General features: G+C 36.8%; 1 protein-coding gene across 4 annotated transcripts in view; it reads left to right on the forward strand.

Annotated features, from left to right (window-relative positions):
- PTPRZ1 (protein tyrosine phosphatase receptor type Z1) overlaps nucleotides 1-25,536 on the forward strand; it is a 193,264-nt gene that overhangs the window by 133,983 nt on the left and 33,745 nt on the right. For 2 of the 4 annotated variants that reach the window (XM_043463568.1, XM_043463569.1), the window contains exons 11-14: nucleotides 3,361-3,407; nucleotides 8,114-11,687; nucleotides 16,446-16,590; nucleotides 23,964-24,055. In XM_043463568.1, the coding sequence (XP_043319503.1) occupies nucleotides 3,361-3,407; nucleotides 8,114-11,687; nucleotides 16,446-16,590; nucleotides 23,964-24,055 (3,858 nt within the window). The remainder of the gene's footprint in view (nucleotides 1-3,360; nucleotides 3,408-8,113; nucleotides 11,688-16,445; nucleotides 16,591-23,963; nucleotides 24,056-25,536) is intronic. The other 2 variants (XM_043463570.1, XM_043463571.1) reach the window with 1 other exon arrangement.

The raw sequence follows: 25,536 nt of genomic DNA on the forward strand, positions 1-25,536 counted from the left end.
AGGAAGATCCCTTGGAGAAAGAAATGGAAACCCTCTCCAGTATTCTTGCCTGGAGAATTCCATGGATAGAGGAACCTGGTGGGCTACAGTCCATGAGGTCACAAAGAGTCAAATACGACTTAGCGACTCAACAATAACAACAACAGGCCAGTGGGGACCCATCCTGAGACCTTCGTCAGTCAGCAGAGTTAGACCTTGAGTGCTATGAACTCTCAGACCCAAGAGTATGGCTCAGATTCTCCAGGGAGTTAGAAGCAATCTTTTAAAATTATTTTATTTCAGAATTGTTCTGAGGAGTCTCAGCAGAAGATTTCTGTGTTATTTTGGCAGGGCTGTTAAAGTAGTCCTGGATAACCCCAGTATTTCAGTCAATTCAAATGATCTGAGTCTAGTAGGAAATCACAATGAAGATCCTTCAAAGTGAGTTTCTACATACCAACATGAAGGCACCCACACCTAATTCACCCATGAGTGTGCCATGAAATAAAAAAAGATCAAAGGGTTTCTTGGACCTGTAGATTCTGCTCCTAAAGCCTGAGGGGACCTAAGGGAACCTTCTTACTTTTTATTGCAGTAAACAGCAAAGCCATTTATAGTAGAACTCAGTGATCCCAGTACTCGTAGACAGTATGATTAAGTAGAATTATGTATTTTAGCTTAATGGGAATTATAATCTATATAGTTAAGTTATGCTCTGATTAAAGGATAACAATTAATGAAATGCAGTACACACAGAGTCCTGAAAGAAAAAATTTGTCCTCAAAGTGATAATTATATACACTCCACCCCAACCCTGACAATTAATAAGAGAATCACCTTTGATCATTAAAAGTATGTTAAGTTAGATGAAGTTAGACCATTTTTTAAAAACACCTCTGTAAGCAAGTTGGAGAGAATGGACTCTCATTGAAATGTTTTTCTGTAGCTTCTTAACAGAATAAAATCTACTGTATAATATATATGTATATCTCAAAATAATTGACTATGATTTGCCCTAATTAACATTAAAGTATTTTAAAAGTACATGAAAAGCTGTAACTCCATATAAAAATATTTTTAATAAAATTATGTATTGTCCCATATGCTGAAATTGGAGATTTTTACATGCATGAACTTCTCTAATTGTAGTTTTTAGAAAATCATATTAAAGGTTCTTTTTATTTCTCCCTCACAGTTCAGTTGAATCCCATTTTTAAATTCATATTATATTGGTTTCCTTGGAGGTTATAGAGACACAGTTGTATCACACTATTGAAATCATTTTAATTTTAAAAAGTAAAGACTAAATGGCATGAAAAACAGGGTGAGTAAAGGGTTTCACAGTGACAAAAACAGAAAAAGGAGAACACTAAAGATCCAAATGAAAGTTGTCAGATTCTTTTATCGTTAGTTTTAACAAGAAAATAATAATAATTGAGAGTTAAAATTTAAGATATGTTTGTTTACAGTGACTATTTTCATTTTTATAGCACCAAAAATTGCTCAGGGTAAGTAACTTTAAAATTAACAAGTCAATAGTATTAATTTTATCTAAAGCCTCATGGGGGTTGGGCTTCTATATTTTACTTGAATTCTCTTCTAAATAAAATTCAAGCATATTACTGTATTTTATAGTTTTACATTTCTTGGTAACTAGAAGTTTTATTGTGAAAATAAACCCAAGACAGTCTATATGATAAAGCAGGCCTGGATTTGATAAATACTTAATGTTAGTTCATTTATGCCTTTGAAAATTCTGTAGAAAATGCATTTCATTTGAGGATCTACAGAGGTGTAAAAAAAATAGGACATAAGCAGCTTTAGGATAGTGAAAAGCATAAACTTTGAAGATGGAATAGATTCTCTAAAATAATAATAAGGAGGGTATGTTTGTAATAATGCTCAAGCCCTAATAGTTACCCTATCTTCTGTCTCCCTGATGCAGCTTGGATGAAGAGTGAGGACAAGTGCTCCTCAAGCCCATCAGTAACTTGGCAGAGGGCCTAGATTCCTTGTTGGAGAGAGAGAACTATTAGTAGCTCCTAATCTTTTCTAACATTTACTGATGGGTCTTGTCTTAGGATTGAGCTATCGTTAGACTCGGCTTCCCTGGTAGTTCAGCTGGTAAAGAATCTGCCTGCAATGCAGGAGACCCTGGTTCGATTCCTGGATCTGGAAGATCCCCTGGAGAAGGGATAGGCTACCCACTCCAGTATTCATGGGCTTTCCTGGTGGCTCAGATGGTAAAGAATCCGCCTGCAATGTGGGAGACCTGGGTTGGGAAGATCCCCTGGAAGAGGGCATGGCAACCCAGTCCAGTATTCTTGCCTGGAGAATCCCCAGGGACAGGCTACAGTCCATGGGGTCACAAAGAGTCAGACACAACTGAGAGACTAAGCACAGCACAGCAACATGAAATATGCTGATTCTGTACAGTTAGGAAAGTCGGACTTAAATGATCCTGGTCCTTACATGCTTTTCATAAGCAGTATTAGTTGAGTATCTCTGGGAAGAAGTCATGGGAATCACTCTGATGTGTCCTTCCTGCTGCCAATCCAGGCTGGACCTGCTAGAAAACATTCTCGTTTTACCTGGGACAGTACCTTATGTACAAATACATATGAGCCCAAATCCGAAGAGTAAAAAGAACTATTTGGGACTTGCCTGGTGGGGCAGTCGTTAAGAATTCTCCTGCCAATCCAGGGAATGTGGGTTTGATCTCTGGTCCGGGAAGATTCCACATGCTGCTGAGCAAAGTCCACATGTAATAACTACCAAGTCCACGCTCTAGAGCCCCTGCTCTGCAACAAGAGAAGTCCATGCAGCGCAACTATAGTATAGCCTCTGCTCACCACAACTACGGAAAGCCCCTCACACAGCAACTGAAGACCCTGCACCGCCAGAAATTAATTAATTTTTAAAAAATAACTATTTGACCTTCAGTCAGAAGAAGACCTTAAGGAATAAGTAGTTGAATAAGAATATCTGTCACTTATCCCCTGGCATTTTCCCAGCTATGCTTTTATCAGCAGTAAGTCTGCACTGATGAAAAATTACTTGGGTTTCTTTGCACCCAGTAATATCAGTCTCACTGTCTTCTTTTCCTTCTTAGTTTCAATCACAGTTGGGGTGGAAATAGGGAAAGGAGTTGGAGTGGAGGATAGAAATCAAGGTTCTGAGTGCAGTTTCCTATATGTTTACAAAGTGCTGTGTTATGTAATGTTCAGTAGTCTTGAAAACTTAAATTTGAAATTTTCTTTGAGCAATTCTGTATTTTCCAGTATTATTTTTTTTCCTTTTCTCTTTTCCCATCCAAAAGTAGACCAATAAAGCTGAAATAGTTGAATAAAAATGTTAATAATTTTGTTTTTAATTTTGTAGAACTTGACCTCTTTCCCGAATTAATTGGAACTGAAGAAATAATCAAGGTATCATAGCTATTTTTTATTCAAGTGCTTAAATATTAAAAAGTCTATTTTGAATTATTGGTTAGGTTTCAGATGTTGCATTAATAAAAAGTTCGTGTTGCATGCATGATTCATTGGTTGTAGGATTAGTTGCTGAGCTTTGTAGATTAATGTATAATTAATAACATGATTTTTATGAAGAAGTTGGAAGACACTTTAATTGGTATAGTTTTTAAAAAGAGATAGGAAAGGTTTGTTGATAATTAGAAAAATGATGAACTTTAAAAATAATGATAGCTATGAACTGTAGCTGCAAGTTGGAACTTTTTCATTTTCTAAATGTTTCTAACAAACTAAAGTAATATTTAAGCAATTCATAATGTTGCTACAGCTTATTTTTGACTAACTTAACCAGTGATTGATAGATTGATAATAAATGTGAGCCAAAATATAAAGTGTATATATTCTTTTGCCCATTTAATTTGATTATTTTTGTTTGAACTGCGCATATTATAAAGTCTGTTGCCAACACAAGGCCCTTTAAGTAAATGGGCCTTTAAGGATATTTATAAATTTTAACATTGTCTTAATTTTTGAAATAGAAAATGACTGTTTGTGTCTGTATTTCATCCTAAGCCCAAATATGCTATTCATCAAAACTGAGATAATATGTTAAATCCAGGTTTTCTATTGTTAATGGTAGTATGAATGTGTCCATTAGTACATATATGTGTATGAGCTGATAACTTGTGAAAATGTAATATTCTTATCTAGCAGTAAATAGTGGTTAGGTTGTGTTTTCACATGAACCATTACCTCAGTGATTTTTTATCTTATGGCAGTTCTCTCTTACAAAAGACTATTTTAGCAAAATGAGCAGTCCACAGTTCACAACAGAATTCAGCTAAGCATATCTGTGTGTGTGTATGATGTGTGTCAAACACCCTTCCAGTTGTAGACTGCAGACTTGTGTCCTCACATGGTGGAGAAGAGCAGAAGAAGCAACCTTTCATGACTCAATATAAAGGCACTAATCCCATTCATGAGGCTTCCACCTATGACCTCATTTAATACTAATGACTCCCCAAGGCCCCAATTCCTAAGACTGTCAGTTTGAGAGGGTAGGGTTTCAGCATGTGAATTTAGAGGGGACACAAACACAGTTCATAAAACTATTCACGTTCATCAATTCATGCAGGAATGAATGATAGAAGTTGGCTAACACCTGGAATGTATCAGTAATGGTTTTAAACCTGAATAAGGGTTTCCCTGGTGGCTCAGTGGTAAAGAATATGCCTTCCAATGCAAGAGATGCAGGTTCAGTCCCTGGATCGGGAAGATCCCCTGGAGAAGGAAATGGCAACCCACTCCAGTATTCTTGCCTGGGCAATCCCATGGACAGAGGAGCCTGGCAGGTTACAATCCATGGTGTCGCAAAAGAGTCAGACATGACTGAGCAACTAAACAACAACAACAACGTGGAAATGAATAGTTTGGGGAATGTTCCTCAAGTTTTCTTCCAATAGGAATGTCTGACTTTGAAAGACAAATTATCTCCAGCACAATCAAGGCTTTTCAATAAAAAATTTTAATAGATATCATAAAGGATAACAGGTGTGATCCATATCAAAACCATAGAGGAGGAAAGTTTCACAATAACTTAATAAGACTTTATGGGAAACAGTGTCCATTAAAATATTTGTATTTTCATATATGTACAAAGTAATCATAGAACATGAATCTTATGTTCTTCTTGAATCATTGACATGAGACAGTGTGACCCCCATAGAGATGTACAAGACTTAGTTGGGTGGATTAATGAAAGGTCCATCACCTTCATCAGATTCTAAGAATCTCACAATGATGAAAGGGAAATTTGTGTTTTGTGTGTGTATAGTTTTTATTCCCCAAAAATGTAACAGAATAAAGGGTGACTGGCATTATGTTTTAAGAACAATGTTATAGAAGTCTACATAGCTTATAGTAGGAGGATGATAAAGGAGGTTTGTGTGGGATAATAAGCAAAGAGGAAGAGAAGCAATGTTATATGGAATTTGAAAGAAATTGTCAGATCAAGGACTTCTAGTCTCTGGTGATCCAGTGGTTGAGACTCCGTACTTCCAATACAGGGGACACGGATTCAATTCCTGGCCAGGGAACTAAGATCCCACATGCTGCACAACGAAGATTAAAAAAAAAAAAAAAACTTACCAAAAAATAAAGGTTCTAAAGAAAAGAAATTGTCAGAGGATATAGAGAAGATAGATGACGTGTGTTTTGGGAACTTTACTGTGAAGAAAAGGGGAGAGGTAAAATGAATACTAGGCGTTGAATTAGAGATTTTCCATTATGCTCCTTTTAAATAGGAGAGATCTGGGTTTGAGCTGGTAAGAATGATCCATTTAAGAAAGCAAAATTGAAAATACAAAATGGAGGGGAATAGTTGTGTTCAATTCCTGAGAGGATGATAGAGAATGGATTAGAACACAAATGCAGAAACTAGAAAGGAAGTAGAACAACCACTCTCAGTTACAACAGGATGAGAAGAGCAAAGGTGGATTTGGTTGGTCCTGGTGGGTTTTGATGTTTTAATGCTAGGAAGAGTTGAGCTTTTGTCTGGTGGCTTCTACTGCCTCTGTTATCAGGAAAACCATCTGCTGAGAAGGAGGAGAGAAGAAAATGGAGGTTTGAATAGAGCAGAGCGAAGTTTAAAAGTCTTGGTAAGAGGGAAAGAGTGTGGTGTGATACCAGAAAACTGGCAAGTATCCAGATTTACAAAAGTGAGAAAGAATTCAGACACTACATATTGCTAAGGTTAACACTGATCCTCACCAAAACTCTGGATCAGATTATAAAGCAAATGTTTGTAAGAACTTCCAAGGAAAGAAGAGTGTTTTCCACCAAGAGTGAGTCGAGGCAAACTGTTCTTATTTCATTTTGCATGAAGTTTTGGGGCTTGAAGAGGAGGGGAATATTTATTCAGGAAATTATTTGGTAAAATCTCCTAGTTGTCCTTGTGAACATGGCATCAATCAGAATGCAAAATTTTATCAAGAAATACCACTAGGGAAGAAATGGATCTGGGGAATCTAAGAGAATATCCATTTTAGCATTGATACAATCCAGAGCATTAATGCTGACTCACTTCTCAGGGTTGTCGCATATGCCTTAAGATTTAAAAAAAAAAACAACTTTAAATCAACAGAATAATTAAGCTGTAGATAACAATGCAGTCATTAAGCTTGAAATCTTGTGTTTCATACGTATAGCTTTCCGTGTGTCTGAGACAAAAGCTCATGAGCACACATGGCTTAAGATTCAGATTCTTCCTACTGATATTGGTCAGGTTCTCACTGACCAATTTGTACTTGGTCATTTTTTTCTTTTTTTCAAGGAGCATGACCTTAAAAGATCCAGTGCTACAAAACTGACAAATTCATGTCCCATGTGAACAAAAAATATCATATCTTAATATGTTTGGCAATTCAATGTTTTAAACATATGATTAGACGTATTATAATATGTACAGTTTAAATAAAAAGAAACCATGGGTTTTGGTTAACATCTAGCCAGATCACTCCTGGGCCATCATAGTAACTAAGTGCCCATGAGAGACCAGGTCATCTGAATGGTATTTCTAAAGGAAACACAAAATTAAATGACTAGAACTAGGACCATATTTTGACCAGTTGTTAAAAATGTCTGTCTAGGTTTAAGATGAACTCCTAGGGAAAAGTATTTAAAACAAAAGCGAACAAAAGCGAAAACCTCTTCCAGTCTTAAACTTTCCTGTTAGGATAGCTTTAAAATTGTGATGTATTCAAATACATACAAATAGTCTGAATATACAACTACTTTGATCTTTGAAATAAGTTGTTTCATTGCCATTTTACATTACTGCTGCTGCTAAGTCGCTTCAGTCGTGTCTGATTCTGTGCGACCCCATAGACGGCAGCCCACCAGGCTCCCCTGTCCCTGGGATTCTTCAGGCAAGAACACTGGAGTGGGTGGCCATTTCTTTCTCCAGTGCATGAAAGTGAAAAGTGAAAGTGAAGTTGCTCAGTCATGTCCGACTCATAGCGACCCCATGACCTGCAGCCTACCAGGCTCCTCTGTCCATGGGATTTTTCAGGCAAGAGTACTGGAGTGGGGCACCATTGCATTACAAGAAGCTAATTATTATTTAACGTGTTGCCAGAGGAACTGAACAGAGAAATATAAACACAAGAAAATAAATACCATGTTAAATAACACTCTCAGTAATTACCACTACACCGTGTCTTCTTTTCAAAGCTGTGATATCTATTAATTACTTCCATAAAGTAAAATTTTAAAAAGCAGCCATAAATAAGGTATTTTCATTGAGTTGAATTACTCTCCCTCAAGGGTAGATAATACTGGTTACGAGATAGAGCTGTGTCTTCTAGGGGGGTGGTGCTTTATGAGAAGTTTCCAAAATCCCATAAGTGAAGAATCACAGTGTAATGCAGTTTATTATTAAGATTTCATGGAAAGGAAATGGCAACCCACTCCAGTATTCTTGCTTGGAAAAGTCCATGGACAGAGGAGCCTGGAGGGCTGCAGTCCATGGGGTTACATGACTGAGCACGCATGCATGAGAAGAGTGGAGGGAGATGGGTTGGTAGCAATAAAATGGTAGAACTAAAAAAAAATTCATTTTTCTCTAATTTGCTTATATCCCATTAAATCTTACTTGCTTTTCAAAGGAAGAAGAAGAGGGAAAGGACATGGAAGGAGACACTGTTGTGAATCCTGGTAGAGACGGTGCCACAAACCAGATCAGGAGAAAGGAACCCCAGATTTCTACCACAACAAATTACAACCGAGTGGGGACCAAATACAACGAGGCCAAGACTAACCGCTCCCCAGCAAGAGGAAGCGGGTTCTCTGGAAAGAGTGATATTCCCAACACATCTTTAGATTCCACCTCCCAGCCAGTCACTGAATTAGACCCAGAAAAAGACGTTCTTTCGACTTCACGGACTGTGACCCAGCCTCCCCCTCTCACTCTGGCAGGCACTTCAGCCTCTTCAAGTGACGCCTCTAAAACCATTCTCCGATTTCCACAGATGAACTTGTCCGGGACGGTGGAATATTCAGATACAGTGTCCACGACGGAATCGCAAGAGGTATCTACTGATATCAGTGAGGAAGAGAGTTTATTGACCAGTTTCAAGCTCGATCCAGGAGCCGATGATTCTTCCGGTTCCAGTCCCGCAACTTCCGCTGTGCCATTCGTCTCCGAGAACACATCCCCTGGCGATGTATTATTTCCTTCAGAAAACCCAGAGGCCGTCACATACGATGTCTTTATCCCAGAATCTGCGAGAAATGCTTCAGAAGATTCCGCCTCCTCAGGTTCAGAAGAATCTCTCAAGGATCCTTCCGTTGATGGAAATATGTGGTTTCCTAGTACGACAGACGTGACGACGATGCCCGATGTCGGGTCAGGTAGAGAGAGCTTTCTCCAGACTAATTACACCGACGTGGATAGTGACGAATCTGAGAAGACAACAGAATCCTCTCCTCCAGGCCCACTGCCGTCACAGGGCCCCTCGGTCTCAGATGTGCGAATGCCACAGTATTCTACCTTTGCATACTTCCCCACTGAGGTGACACCTCACGCTTTTACTCCGTCCTCCGGACAACACCATTCGGTCCCCACCGTCAACGTGGTACACGCGCAGACAACTCAACCAGTGTACAATGGTGAGGCACCTCTCCAACCTTCCTACAGTAGTGAAGTCTTTCCTCTAGTCACCCCCTTGTTGCTTGACAACCAGACCCTCAACACTACCCCTGCTGCTTCAAGTAGTGATTGGGCCTTGCATGCTACACCTGTATTTCCCAGTGTCGGTGTGTCCTTCGAATCCATCCTGTCTTCCTCTGATGGTGCGCCTTTGCTCCCATTTTCCTCCGCTTCCTCCAGTAGTGAATTGCTTCACCGTGTGTATACGATCTCTCAGATCCTTCCGCAAGTTACTGCAGCTCTTGAGAGCGATCAGGGGTCCCTGCATGTTTCTCTGCCGGTGGCTGGGGGTGATTTGCTATTAGAGCCCAGCCTTGCTCCGTATTCTGATGCCATGTCGCATCAGATCACTACGCGTGCTGCTTCGGAGACCTTGGAATTTGGTGCTAGCAAGCCTGCTGTCCTTTATCAAACGCTTATGTTTTCTCCAGCTGAAGCATCCAGCAGTGATGTCCTGATGCATGCACGTTCTTCAGGGCCTGAACCTTATGCCTTAACTAATGAGGAGGGCTCCCAACACCTCTTCAGGGTTTTTGACAGTTCTGCGGTACCTGGGCGTGATTCTGTTCAGGGTTCTTTATCTAGCAGCCCTAGTCACCACCTACCGATGCCCGAGTCTCCCTTAGTAACCCCAAGCGCATCGTTGCTGCAGCCCACTCAGGGCGTCTCAGGTGATGGGGAGTGGTCTGGAGCCTCCTCTGATAGTGAATTTTTTGTGCCTGACACAGATGGTCTGACAGCCCTTAATATGTCTTCACCCGTTTCTGTAGCTGAGTTTACATATCCAACCTCTATGTCTGGTGACAATAACAAGCTACTTTCTAAAAGTGACACAATACACGGAGAGGAGACAGAACGGCACATTTCTTCTTTCAGTGACCTGGTTTACCCCTCTGAAAGCACAGTCATGCCTGACCTGTATGATCATGTAAATACATTGAATGCCTCTTTACAAGAATCCTCTGCTTCCACTTCTAGCCCAGAGGGCATCCTCCCAGAGCTTCTTGTTTTAACTGCCACTAAGGTTTATGATCATGAGATTAGTCAAATTCCAGAAAGTAACTTTCCGGTTCAGTCTTCACACGCTGTATTTCAAGCATTTGGTGACACTTCGCTTAAATCTGCACACTCAGAGCCAGCATCCTCTGACCCTACTTCTAGTGAAATGTTATCTCCTTCAACTCAGCTCTTAGTTTATGAGCCCTCAGCTTCTTTTAGTACTGAAGTATTGCTGCAACCTTCCTTTCAGGCTTCTGGTATTGACTTGTTGCTTAAAACTGATCTGCCAGCTATGCCTAGTGACCCAATAGTGGTTGAAACCCCCAAGGTTGAGCACATTAGTTCTACAGTATCACATCTCGTGGCATCCAATGCCGCTTCAAGGGAAAATACGCTGCACTCTACATCTGTACCAATCTCTGATGTATCACCTACTCCTAATACGCACGCTGCTTCACTTCAAGCTTTAACCATTTCTTATGCAAGTGAGAAATATTCTGAACCAGTTTTGCATAAAAGCGAAAGTTCCCACCAAACAGTACCTTCATTGTCCAATAATGATGAGTTGTTCCAAACTGCCAATTTGGAGCTTAACCAGGTCTTTCCTCCAGAAGGAAGGCATGCATTTGCAACTCCTGTTTTATCAGTTGTACCACCAGATACGCTTATAAGTAAGCTTGTTTATTCTGATGAAGTCTTCACCTCCACCAAGGGCCCAGTCACCGATGAGGTATTGGCTGGTATTCCTACAGTTGTTTCTGATCCAGTTGTAACTGCTGATCCTTCTGTCCCTTTAGGAAATGTGTATGTTTCCATTTCAGCCATTTCTCCAAACAAGGATGGTTCTGTAACCACAACCGAGTTGCTGTTTCCTTCTAGAACAACTTCTGAGCCAATTCAAAGTGCCCGATCTGATGCCAGTTTGGTGGGTGGTGGTGACGATGGTGATATTGATGATTACGGTGATGATTATTATGATGACAGAGATAAAGATGGCTTATCTATCAATAGGTGTATGTCATGCTTCTCCTATAGAGAATCACAGGAAAAGGTAATGAATGACTCAGACACCCAGCAGAACAGTTCTGTGGATCAGAATAACCCAATCTCATATGCACTATCTGAGAATTCTGAAGAAGGAAATAAAATCACAGGTGTTATATCAGACAATCAGACTGATATGGACAGAAGTCCTGATAAATCACCACCAACAAATGTGCCAGCCCAGAAGCACAATGATGGAAAACAGGAAAATGATGTTCAGACTAACAATGCCCTGCTTCCTTTCAGCCCAGAATCTAAAGCTTGGGCAGTTCTTACAAGTGATGAAGAGAGTGGATCAGGGCAAGGTGCCTCAGATAGCCTTAATGATAACGAGACTTCCACAGATTTCAGTTTTCCTGATATTAATGAAAAAGATGGTGATGGGGTACTGGAAACAGGTGACTCAGAAATAACTCCTGGATCCCCACAGTCCTCAACACCGACTATTACTAGCGGGCATTCAGAAGTGTTCAACATTTCAGAGGCAGGTTAGTTATGGATCCAAGGGATAGATGTAATGGCTTTCTGCCTCAAAAAAAAAAAAAAAAGAAAAAGAAAAATCTTGGAAAGAGATATTTGGTAAAATGGCCTTCATTTTTAAAAGTCAGGATATTTATAAATCAATTTACAGGTTTTAAAATTTGATTTTTTTATTATTTCAAAGAAATACTGAATGTGTTTTCATCCTTAAATTAACTCTCTCCAAAACAGATAAGATGATTTATATTGTCAATTTTTTCATATTCTGCAAGATGCCTGTTACACGTGAGAGCAATTATGTGTACATAATACATTTTTAGTACACTGCTTTTTAAATAATAGATTGGAGTGTATTTTGGATGATTTTAGTTTTAATATTTATGCATATTCTAAATTACATTGCCAACTAAATCTATCGAATTACAAACTCTGATATAATATGACATATGCGTCTCCCTCTGACCCACCCACTGGAAAGGAGTTAGATGTTTTGGACATCCACATCAGATTGGGGGCTTTAGAAAAATGTTCTGTTGCTAAGTTTTGAAAGTTTAATGGTAAGATTTTTTTTTTTAAGATTTTAATTTTTTAAGAATGTCTCTTTGATTACCTTAACGTTGCCTAAAGAGGGCAGTGTGAACTAACAAAATACCTTCTACTTTATACTTGTTACATACCTTTCTAAGAAGTTAAAATAATGGCCATTAATATGCATAGTATGTATAGGTATTGTATGACAAGGTGTACAACACAAGAACATTTTCTGTAGAAATGCATTTCATTTGTTAATGTATTTTATGCAAACTAATTTATAGCCAGATGTTTCTTCCAGGAGATTGCTTGCAGCGTATATAATACAGATGTTTGCTTTAGATGCCAGTGTGGGGGGCGGTGCAGAGAGGGGAAATTCAATGCCATTAAGAATATGAAATACTAGGTAATTTCATTGCCTTGATCTTAAGTTTTATAATTTGCTTTTTTTACATTTTAAGGCATTTTTAAAAAATGAACAATGAAAAATAGTTAAATCTCAACAGTGAGTCAAAAGATAAGGTAACATCTTGCACTCTTATTGTGTAAAAGTAGGTATTTAAAATCCAGAACATAGATACCAATCTTATTAGGATAATAAGATTTTTCCTCTTTGTTATTTCCTTTCCTTGAATGAGTTATGTACTTTTCCTTCAGTGCAGCAGCAATTAAAAGCGTGTACGTTTTGATAGAGAAGTTTTTCTACATTCTGATTTGATACCTGCTTATCATTGCATTCCAGTTTTCAACACTTAAACTCTGTTATGTGAAAATAAGTAATGAATTCATGGGTCACCATATTCATTAGTACTGCCTTATATATGAATTGTTATCTGGCTTCAATGATAGTTTTTTTTGGTTTTTTCATTTTTATTAGATTGATTTAAAAAGAAAACATCAGGAATGCACCCATTTTTCTATCTTATTATATAGTGACATCATCTATATGTTATTGCTAGATTATTCTGTTCTGGAAAGACTATATACTGTAAAATGTCAAACCTGGAATTACTGACTAAAATTACTGCATTTTCTCGTCAATGCACTAATTAGATTTATTTAATTTGAGGATGTTTTCCTATTGATGGGGAGAAAACAATATGAATATATCATCTAACAGCATCAAGTAGTATATTTGATGACATAAATAAGATCATATAGGTGAAAATTCTTGCCTGCTTTTAAAACATATCTAAAAAATCATATGTAGTTTGTCTTATCCAATAATTGAAAATGCCTCTATATCAAATGCATATAGACTAATTCTGAAACTTACCATTTTATTACCTATTTCTAGAATGTAGAATAATTTATAAGACATGCTCCTCAAAATAATATAGATAAGACAGATATTAGTACCTGCAACTTATGAATGCATAGACTGAGTCCTAAAGATACTAGATTGCTTGATCTAGGTCACACAGAAAGTTAATAAAAAAAACTCAGACTGGAAACATGTGTCATTGGTGTCTGTCTCTTAGAGACTACATTTTCATGATTGAGAACAATAGCATATATATATAAATATATATAATGCTTAATTTGTAAACTATTATTATTCTTATTTCTTTATTTCCTGATCATTAGCACGTTCTTGCCTTATCACTTAGGTAACTCATATATACTACAGAGCCATATCCAAACATATTTTAGTGTCAACTAATGAATATAAAAAGCAGTATAACTAGTTGCTCTTCATTATAGTATACAAAGCAGCCAGTTGATTGTTTTTACTTTCATGTGATATCTCATATAAAATATTTAAGTTTTAATATATGAAATTATCTTGGCTTTATCATTCTAATTCCCTAATTAAAAGGTTTGTTTTAAAATCAGACATTCCAGAGAACTTATGAGTAAAGTCTACATGTAAGACTGTGTGTGCATGTGTGTGTATAATGCATGTATATAGTACACATGATATATATATATTGTACTTTGTTACATATTTTGTGTTATATATCTGACATATGTATCACATATTTGGTCAGGCATATATCATATATATGTATGTACATATACATAAGTTAGATGTGTACACATCTAAATACATACATACATATATATATATACACATACAACTATGTGCCTACTGCAGTGAATATTTGTGGTCGTTGAAGACTAGTGAAATTATATAAACTCACTTTGTATGTAAGTTAATGTGCATCATTGGTTCTTAAACTTTAATGTGGATCAAAATCTCCCAGAGGGCTTGTTAAAACATCAATTGCTGGGTTTTACCCATAGAGTTTCTTTTTCAGTAGATTTGGGATGGTTGGAGAAGGGCCCCAAATATACATTTCTAACAAGTTTCAGGTGATGCCGATGCCTCTATTTTGGGGGACTTACTTCAAGAATGACTGAAATAGATAATAATACTAACCTTCATTTGTAATTTCTAGGTACCAGAGACTTTGCTAAGTGGATTATTTCCTTTATTAACCACAAACTTTCTATTGTAACAATAGAAAAAAAATGGGAAGACAATTGTGTACAAAACAAAATGCTTTCCTAAATTTCATAAAGCAATACCAGTGCATTCAGACTCGGTTTATTTAGGCTTCTGAATGAGTCTCCCCACAGTAGGTAATGACCAGAGTGTATGATTAATGTAATAGAAGGCGAAGTTTAGCCTTCTTTCATAAGGATATTGACTACAGCTTAAGGATCGGTTGACTTACAATATTCCCACTTTTTATACAGTTTCATTATTTCCAGTCACAACTTTGAATTCTATTTTTTTTCTCACAAATGCTTCTGTAATTATAAAAATACACATCTTGGAATATTTTGTTGCCACTTATAATCCTTTGATGCATTTCCTATATGTGGATTAAATTCTTGACCCTTTCTGCATCACCTCTCTTTACAGAAGGAATCTATCGTTTTAACTCTCACATTCTCTCCAGTTAGACATATTTCAGTGCTCTATTTATGAATCTGTGACTGTCAAATTTATCCTCAGATATTTTCCATTAAATTGATAGTATTTTCAATTAAATTAATTCCCATTGTCTATCACTAAGAGTAAGGTACTTAGTGTACTTTTATACCAAATGTACCATATATGTTGGAAGCAAGGTAGACTCCGATGAGGAATTTAAACTTAGTTACTCCAGAGATCCGACAGGTGGACAGGATAAGGACTGTTCCTTTGTAGCAGTGTCAACTTGTTGTAGCATCCTGTTAGGGTTCTGTGGCACAATAATCTTGGTTTCCCATTGCACACACCTCAAAGTAGAAGGGAAAAATTGTGACTGGTCACTGACACTCTGAAGTTCTGAAACTTTTTTAACAACTTAGATAGCTTTGGTTGCAGTGATTTTGAAAGTTCTAGAACAAAAATGTACCTGATTTGTCACAAAAAAATAGTTATTTGCTATCTTCTGAAATAACCCAAGGACAGAATTTAGACTTTTTCATAATTTACACTTGGGTATTTAAAAAGAATGTCTTAGATCTGTGCATTCCTTCAATTCACATGCAAAGATATTTTTATTTTTGATAGAGAAAAACAGTTGGCAAGAAGGGAATTCAAAATAACATGTCTAAATTTTAAACAGTTTGCTGGATTGAAGGGTTATCTTAATGTAAGAAGAGTTATCCTAAGAGTCTCTCTTTATGAAATTATTAATTGCTCCTAATTATTTACCTAACTGTGGGATGAAAAATATTTCCACTACAATTCATTTTGGGAAATCAAGATTATATATGGTAATTCAATAAGTAGCATTGCTTTTCTGGATCATTTTTATTAAAAACTGATTAGTTTTTATTTTAATACTTTAGTTTCCCTTTCACAAGCTTTTCAAGGCAATATTATGCTTCCTGGTTACCAATCTTTGTTGGATATTATAGTTCCTCAGCTCTGATAGCCTGACTTACTTTTTATCTCTTTTTCTGTGAGTTTGTTTGGTTTTGAAGTATAATTGACCTATAACACCATTTTAGTTCTTGTTGCCCAACAGTGATTCGATACTTCTGAACATTTCAAATTGATCACCACAATAAGTCTAGTTACCATAAAGATATTGCATAATTATTGACTAAATTCCCCACACTGTATATTTCACACCTATGACTCGTTTGTTTTGCAATGCCTTACTTTTTAAGCTTTGGGTCAGAGAAATTTTAAAGGTAAGCAACAGCAAGAAGATTGCAGTTATTCGGTTGAAAAATGTTGTACTTTTTCCTCAAGCTTAAATATCAACTTTCTCAATTTTCTCTGACTACAGAGGCCAGTAATAGTAGCCATGAGTCTCGTATTGGTCTAGCTGAGGGGCTGGAATCCGAGAAGAAGGCGGTTATACCCCTTGTGATCGTGTCGGCCCTGACTTTTATCTGTCTAGTGGTTCTTGTGGGTATTCTCATCTACTGGAGGTAAGCTGAATGTTTTAGATGTGTATTTCATAGAGCTCAGATTTTACCTTTGTTTTACCTGAATGTTCTTCAAAACATACTCAAAATTCACTTTACTTGAGAGCTACCGCTAATTTATCCAGATAACTCTGAGTAAGAAGAATTTGTGAATCCAAGGACATAGTAATAAAAGATCTGACTGTTCTTCATACTTCTGTCAAACAATTAAAGGTAAAATGGAGGAACTTTGACTTCAGTGAATACTTAATACAGTATTTTGACAGTTTTACTTTCATATTAATCTAATGAACTTTCCAATGTTACCATAGCATCTAAGGTTCTCAGTTAAATGCTCGAGCTTTTATAACTTTAAAAGTTATTATTTTGGAAAACATGGTTTTTGATACAGTGAAAAATATTTTTATAGCTGTGGATTTTGTACAAGATACATATCAACTGCATGCTAATACAAAAAATGATAACTCCTACACAAAAGTAAAAATCAAGCATTAAAATAGAATACAATTTGAAGATAAAGTAAATGACTATATTAAGAGGAATGGGATTTTAAATTCATTATTGTTTGCCTTGAGGGTGAGATATAACTTCATTCTTATCAATAACCTATTGAAACTTTTAAAAGGTAAGGAACATTGCACCTATCATAAGCTTCTGATCTTACAGCAAACAGAATACAGTGCAAATTTATGTTTACTAGGGACGTAATATAAATCAGTATAACTGCTATAACTGTGTCTGTTGGAAAGCAAGGACTTTATGATGATATAGGGAAACCTATCTAAACCAAGAAAGGGCATAACTTAGTACTTTATCCTTTTGTTTTAAAAGAGAGTTTTGTTCAGAAGATGTATACTCCATTTCCTTAGTTTAGCAACATCTGTCTATAAGTTGATCGTCACCACTCTTTGTGTTATTCCAAAGTATCTTTTCTTAGTTTATTAAAAAATATTTAGTATGTTTATTGACTGTTTCCCATGTGCTCGGTAGTGTGTGAAATACTGTGGGAGCATATAAAAAAAGGAATGAATGGAGAATCACCACTGTCAAGATGTTTATGCTTATTGAAGAGAAAGAGTTTTCTGTGCAAAAATGTGTAAAATATTACACAGAAGTGTGTGCACGGCAGCTGAAATCTCTTAATGCTAAGAGTACTCAGAGAAAAAGGGAGCTTGATGGGCCAGAATGGGCAGCAAAAATGAGAAATGTCGAGCTTGAGCTGGATAGGATTCACAAAGAGGAACTAAAGAAGAGTGTTCCAGGCAGGGTCCCCGCGGGTAGGAAGACTGGAAAGGAGGGATGAGCTGTGTGTGTCTGAGACTGTGGGGTTGGATCATCTAGCTGCGTGTGGTTGTATATTGGTTGATTAAGGTAGACTGTTTCCATGAGCAGCCATATTTCATATCTGACTTCTTTTACAGATCAGAGTAGACTGCAGACTATAGAGAACAGATCATGCTTTTGTTATCATGAATGGGTTAGGAGTCTGTTGTGTCCATAACATCATGCAAACAAAACTGCTTTCTTTAATGATTCCTGTAATCACCAGTGCCTCTTGACAGAAGACTTCATGTTTAGTGGAGTACCACCAGCACAGTACCTAAGGCATAAATGTTTGCTCAGCAAGAGTTCATATTGCTTTTCTTCCTACTCCCCATGGGACTTGTTGGCCAGACTTCTTACCAACACTGATGTCATGTTTGTTCAGATTACTGTTTTATATGTAAGCTAATTTTCCCTGCCAAGTCAGTTTTTTAAGTTAATGGGAATTGAAGTTAGACAAATATAGGGTAGGAAATGGGATCATATTCTACTTCATAGTAAATAGTATTAGAATAAATTTCAGTTAAAGTGTTAGATAGTTTATAGTTAAAAGGTTGAAGTAATTAGAATGAGTTTTTAATTGTTGCTTAATATTCCAAGTTTATTTTCTACAAAATTGAAAATCGGTGCCTTATTTAATATGATTTGAGATTTCTTGGTTAAGTCAAGTCTGGAGTGGTTTATATCTTCTGTTATTAGTAGGTCATTCCATCTGTACTTATGTGGATTAAAAAAAGATGAAATTGTAAGTTGGAAAACACTAATTTGACCTTAGTCCATGAAATGTTTCTGTTTTTCTTACAAATAACACTTGTATAATTTGAGTACATAGTGTTAGTTTAAAATATGAGCACTCTTAGAGTTTTATGTATATATTTTATATCTAACAATCAAATGTCCTGATAAAATTTGTTACTCTTATTTATCCATGTACAAATTTAACTTAACTGTCCAACTCACAGCCATTTGAAGCTAATTCACTCCTAAATGTAACTTTTTTAATCAGTGAGACAAATACACTAGGAGCACTGTGCTAAACTACAAAACAATGATGATAGTGCATTCTTCACGGTTTGTCTGAATTATTCCCATTCTAGGGTAGCTACATTTCTGAGCGACATGGTTTCATTCACCAATATGGAAACATTTTAGACCTTTGTGCAAACTATAGCCTGTAGAAAGGGTTAAAAATCTAATGACATACCAAGAATCCCAATATTAATAGTAACGTTGTCCTTATAAGTTTTTCCAGTTTATATCTTAAAACACTTTTCTAACCTAATTCTTTAGGAGAAAAAATAATCACAAATGGTATGATAAATCCTCTCTTTTGCCTAATTTACCTAACTCAAAGTGGTCTCCTATGTTTGGTATAAACCTTAAAAGAAAGCATGCCATAGCAGGAAGACAGAACAAATCAGAGGTGATAAAATCTGGGTCTCTTTTCCAGTTCTGCCCAACATTTATGATATGGCTTTGGGCAAGTCACTCACCCATCTAGGAATTAGTGTCCTCTTTTTACTATTTGGGGGCGAGATCATCTCTTAGATGGGAGTCAGACTTTCTTCAGGGTTTCTGTGATGAATACAGCATAATGAATATTGTTTCATATTTGTATAAGGATCCAAAAACTGGAATAATAATTATACATTTCTAGCTTTTAATTCCAAGTACTGTGATGAAAAGGTGTAAATTAAATAATCAGATTAACGTTGATTGATAGGACCTCTGTCTCCAAGTTTAAAACAGTCATCACTTTTTCCTTCATGGCTGAGTGATAATTAGTAGGAGACGCAGTTATCAACACTTAGCACATAGACGTGAAGACACTCACTGCTGATACAGACCAGATGGACCACAGATACCGAATCTTGTCATACATTAAATAATACGCCTTGAAATTATTTTCCAGATGTTTTAAAGTATAATTTACATGAGCCAAATCATAAGTTTCCAAGACACACAATTATTTCCAAAAGAATAGCTTCAAAAAGTTCTTTTTAAAGATGACAAAGAGGAAATTTTGGAGAGATTTTTTAATAGAATCTAAAAAATACCAAAAATGTGTTCAAATAAAGAGCAATCCATCAAAAGCAATATAGAACAGAGTTTTCCATAGGCACCCTTGTTCTGACTGGGGAGAGTGGGAAGAGAAGCAACATGATTTTTCTCTTGATATTAAATTTAAATGTGTGTGTCTTTGGTAGCTACCATCCAGCCTGGAGGACTCCCAGTGCCATGCTACCTTTTATGTAGAATGTCACTTCCTAGGTAAGACTGCGCCAGAAAGGGTTCCTAAGCCACATCCAGATGCTCTTCATCCAGAATGAATCCTGTGCTATTTTAATTTTCATTGTTTCCTACTTTTAAGCCTATTGGTATGATATATAAGATTCTTTTGTTACTTGTTAATGCAAGTAACATTACTGGACCACTTATTTTCTAAAACCAACAAATGTTTGATTACATAGCTGAAAAGAGCTGGTATTTACTACAAGGCATATTAGCAACATCTTAAACCTTGGTACCGATATGTCTTAATTTGCCTTTTCCTATTGTAAGAGATGTTGCCTTCTTCCCATTCTCTCAGATACATCCTCTGTCTAGGCATCTATCCATCCTTCCATCCACCCATCAATCCATCTTTCTCTAGCTGAATATTCTACCTCTTCCTCCCAAATGTTTTGAAATTTTAAGTTAATCTCATTTGAGGCTCTGGTAGGCAAGAGAGTCTAGGATGCAGCTGTATACACTATGGTTGGTGGAATTCTACTGGAAATCCATCTAATCATTCAACATTTAATACCTATTGTACTCCTGGCATTGTATTTAAAATTGGGTCTACATAAATCAAAAGACATGGCCCCATCTTTAAAATATGTATATAATGAGGATAAAGGCCCAAAACAAATATACTACAAAATGATTACTTTTACCACCAATTAATTAAAATATTTAAAATAAATTGAAGGTCATTCTTGGATTAATTAAGCATATTTTTCAAAGCAATCTTTTTAAACAAGAGTGTGAATGGGAGTTTGTGTTCATTATAATAGAAATAGAAACTGGAGTGCAAGAATCTGCTTAAGAAGTGAGAGGCTGTTCCACAGAGCAGATGCCACTGAGCTGTCTTTTAAAAGGAAATATTTGCATGACACATTAGTGACCGAGGCATTTTGGTCAGAAGAAGAACCATGTTTAAAGCAGGGAGAAGAAATAACTGAGTTAGAGCAGGCAAGACATGTTCAGTGATCTACAACACGTTTGTGTTTTGGACATAAACTTCAAGGAGAAAAGCTGAAAAAGGTTGGGACCACAGATAGGTAGGGTTTAGGTATTTAAAGATTTGGATACTACACTCTAAAAATCTGTAAGGTACAGAACTAAAGCCAGTATGTCAAAGTAAAAGGGAAATATGTTTGAGTCTCAATGTAAGAAAAATATCAACAGTAAGAGGCGTAACATTGGAACGGGAGGGTCTCCTCTTTGGATACCATTTGGAGATTGGTACCCAAGGGATTGATTTTTGGGTTAGTATAGGAAATGTGTAGTAGCTAAAGATGATTCACAAAGAAGTCAGCTCCTTGTCACTGAAGGATTCAAACTGAATCCTTTTTATATGTCAGAGATGCTGAGGGAAGGACTCTGGTATTAGCTGTGATATTGCACTAGGTCCCTTAAGGTATTAAATATTTTACAACTTTAAGACTCATTGAAAAATAAAGAAAAGCCCTTTCAGCTGGCTTTTGCAACCATATTTTAAAGGAATCAAAGAGATTTTTAATTCTGTGATCTTAAAAGCAAATATCAAATCCAGTGTCTCCCTATCAGTGGGGCAGAAGATACTACATCTGTGGTTGCACAGATGACCCACACTTTCCTGAAGTTTCTGCTCCAGACTGGTGTCACTTCTGCTGTGGCCCTCCTCTTTCCCATTTCTCATTACTCTGCCAGGCTTTCTCCACTTTCCAGCATATGAACCTTGCTTGGGGTCCCTTTGCCCCACATCGTAGTTGATGGTACATGCACTTGTCTTCCTCCTACATCACCTCTTCTCTGTTAAAGACATTCATGTGTTCTGTCAATTATCTATACTCTCACAGGTTTGATAATGATTATACTATCACAGCAGATAGCTATTTTTTTGCTGTGCACATGATTACCTTTGGATTTGTTTTTAAACTTGTGACATTAGAGTTATAAATAAACTATATAATTTTGTACTATTGATACCTATGTCAGTGAATTCATTGAACAAATATTCCAGGACACCTATAACATGCCAGACATTATTATGAGGACTAACACTACATTAAGACCAAGTGTCTTGCCTTTTGTTGGGCTTCACAGGTTGCTCAGTGGTAAAGAATCTGCCTGCCAGTGCAGGAGACACAGGAGATGTGGCTTCAATCCTTGGGTCAGTAAGATCCCCTGGAGAAGGAAATGGCAGACCACTCCAGTATTCTTGCCTGGAAAATTCCATGAACAGAGGAGCCTGGTGGGCCACAGGCCATGGGGCTGCAAAGAGTCAGACACGACTGAGCACACATATGCATCTTTGCTTTTTGGAGACTTACATTGTGGTGAGGGAAGACAACTAAAATTGTGAAAGATGAATAAACAAATATATAAATAAAGTATTTCAGAGAGTGCTAAGTGCCATAAAGCAAACAAAAAAGGGGCAGAATAGTGACTTAGCCAGAGGGGCTGGTAGTTTTATTAATAGCTTAGGTGGTCAGAGAAGGACTGTCAGAGGAAGTGGCATTTGAGCCAATGTGTAAATGATGGGAAAGAGGCAAGTGGCCAGAGGGAACACCAAGAATCACAACCCTGGGATAACATTACAGGGCTTCTTGGAAGGAGAAAGGGATGACCAGTGTGTTAGAGCATGGTGGTTGCAGAAGAAGAAATAAGAGATGAGACTGCTGGTGGGGGTATGGAGGGGGAACCAGGTCACAGAGGGTCTAACCATCCTTGCGGAAATAATGGAATGTCATTCTTATTCCAGTGGGGAACCACTGAAGAATTTTATGCAGGAAACTGATTTTGAAAGAAAATATCCCAATTGAAGTGTGTCATATAAGAACAAATGTTAAAGTTCATTAGGATAAACACCTTGTTGCTTGGATTTTTCAAATGAAAAACGAGATTGGCATTTTCACTCAAACAGATCTTTCCATTTAAACTTAACCACTCATGAGTAATGCTTCAAATAAATTAAATGACCCACATCAAAGAGTGTCATTAGCAGTTTTAATTATCTACAATTTTTAATTAACGATAGTTTGCATTAGTTTACAGCAGCAGTTGGTTCTTTGCTCTTCTCAATAGTTTGCATGAGCGCTCACCAGATGTTACTCTTATTATCTAAATGAAAATAGATTCAGGTGACCTTGCAGGTCATAGTTGTGGTTGATTCCAAATATATTCATTCTCAAAACCCTCATCAAGGCTAGCATCTGTTGGAGAGAAAATCACCCCTGTTTTTGGTTACATGCTCATTATTTCTTCACTTCGTTTTGTCATCACAGCATTGTCATACTTGTGATATAAAGCTGTCTTTTTTCATCGAAATGTTACCATAGTGGAAATAAGCTTCTACCTGGTCATTACTTGCTGCCTTTTGCTAGCAGCTGAATAGCCTCAGAACGGCATAGTCCTTTAAATATTGAGTGAAAAATAGCTTTGGATAGGCTATCTTTTCCACTCTGATCCTGTCCAAAGTGGCAGGACATCCTGGTATACAACAATAGTGGAAGAGTAACTAGGGTATTGAGGTATCCTGCTCCTTGGCACCAGCTGCAAGTTCAAGTGTTACCTTTGCTTATAGCATGTCTGATACCTGCTCGCTCTTCTGCATCTGGTACAGGTAAAACTGAGATAAATTTGGAGGCTGTAAAATTCTTTGATACCTGTGTTTTGTAAAAGTAGATGATAGATTTCCACTTACGTTTTTTAATTCTGAAGATTTCTGTCATAATTTTTAAGCGTCTCAGAAGTTGTCTTCTTGTCCATTCCAGCTAGTAGTATAAATTTCTTTCTTTTCTTTCCAGGAAATGTTTCCAGACCGCACATTTTTATTTAGAGGACAGTACGTCCCCTCGAGTAATATCCACACCTCCAACACCTATCTTTCCAATTTCAGGTAATAGCTTAAAGTGTGACCCTGAGTAGCTGGTAGATGTTAAATGAAAAGCATGATGTTGGAAGGTTTGTCCTTATTGAGGTACTTTGCAAATGCTATAATGTAGATTAGTAAATGTCTGTGTTGCCTAAAATATTATGTATCTAGGCATTCAGGTTTTTAACTTGTTCTTGTTCATTTTGAACATTCTTAACCATACAGGTGATGTGACAAAATAATTTATAGTTGTTCAGATGTTGTATGTTAAAGAACATAAATATTTATAGCAATAATATATTAATAAGGAATAATGCTGACTTTCAGTCATTTCAGTTACTTTAGTGGATATCTAAACACCAAAAGTGAGACTAAATCAATGCAGTAAGGATGGACAGGACAAAAACCACAAAAATAAGAATAAACTTTAATTTCTTTCTGATTATCTGAGTGAATGTGAGAAAAGCGTTCTTAACACGTTAGGGGAAAATAAAGAAACTCTATAATGGTGAGGGTAGAAGAGAAACACGAGCACAAAGAAAGTGTGGTTGCCTGAAATAGTTTAAGTACAAATGTCAGACTGTTGAATACCTGGGAAACCATCAACTGCTTTATCAGAACTTACCTAGTTAACAATATTCAAGAATTAACAGGAGTCACTTTAAGACTCTCACTGACTCTGGAACTCACATTGTCAGTGAGGTCACAGACACTTGTTGAATTAACATTTTATAACATTTCAGAATGAAAAGTGGTAACAACAGCAAGTTGTCTAGAAATGTGCAAATTAAGAAAGAACAGGAGGACAGAGGATGAGACAAGGACGAGGAGACCAGGGAAAGCAGAAGGAAGCATTCCTCTCCGGGTCTTTGTACAGAAGTCTCTTTTTAAATTGTCTGAAGCGCCATATGTTACTGCTTGAGGTGCACATTCTACAGGATGTTACCTTCTGAAGTCTCATGCAATTTGAAAAACAGAAAAATAAAACAGAAGCATTTTCATTGTAATTTTCAACAGACATAGGAGTTAGACCTGTTTTGCTCTTTCACCTCTTTTATCAACTTTGTGTCTTTAACCACCACTGTTTTATTTGCTTTTCCAGTTTATATTAAAATTCTGTCATTTCTTTTAGTACAGCACCATTTCTTATTAACATACTTAGAATTTTTGAGACCGATTGCTCTCAGTTATCTGTTGGGTTTAGTTCCCTTCACTGTCAAACATAGCTCTCCTACATACCCTGTCAGCATGGGTAAGCGAATTAACTCTAACATTATCTAAAGTCCAACACAGTTTATTATTAACAATAAATAAAATAATCCAAAATTGGGATGTCCAGGAAATCCAGAACACCCCCTGTCCTATTTCTCAGAAGAATGGTGATCAAGGGCATCTCCTTTCATCTGCTCAGCTCTCAAAGATGCACTCTTGAGCACCCCCAACATATGCATACATTCATGTGAAATCAGAAAATAAAAAGATAAGCTAGTCTCACCTACTTGCAG

The sequence above is a fragment of the Cervus canadensis genome, chromosome 3, assembly GCF_019320065.1.
Source record: "Cervus canadensis isolate Bull #8, Minnesota chromosome 3, ASM1932006v1, whole genome shotgun sequence".
NCBI classification, from domain to species: Eukaryota; Metazoa; Chordata; class Mammalia; order Artiodactyla; family Cervidae; genus Cervus; species Cervus canadensis.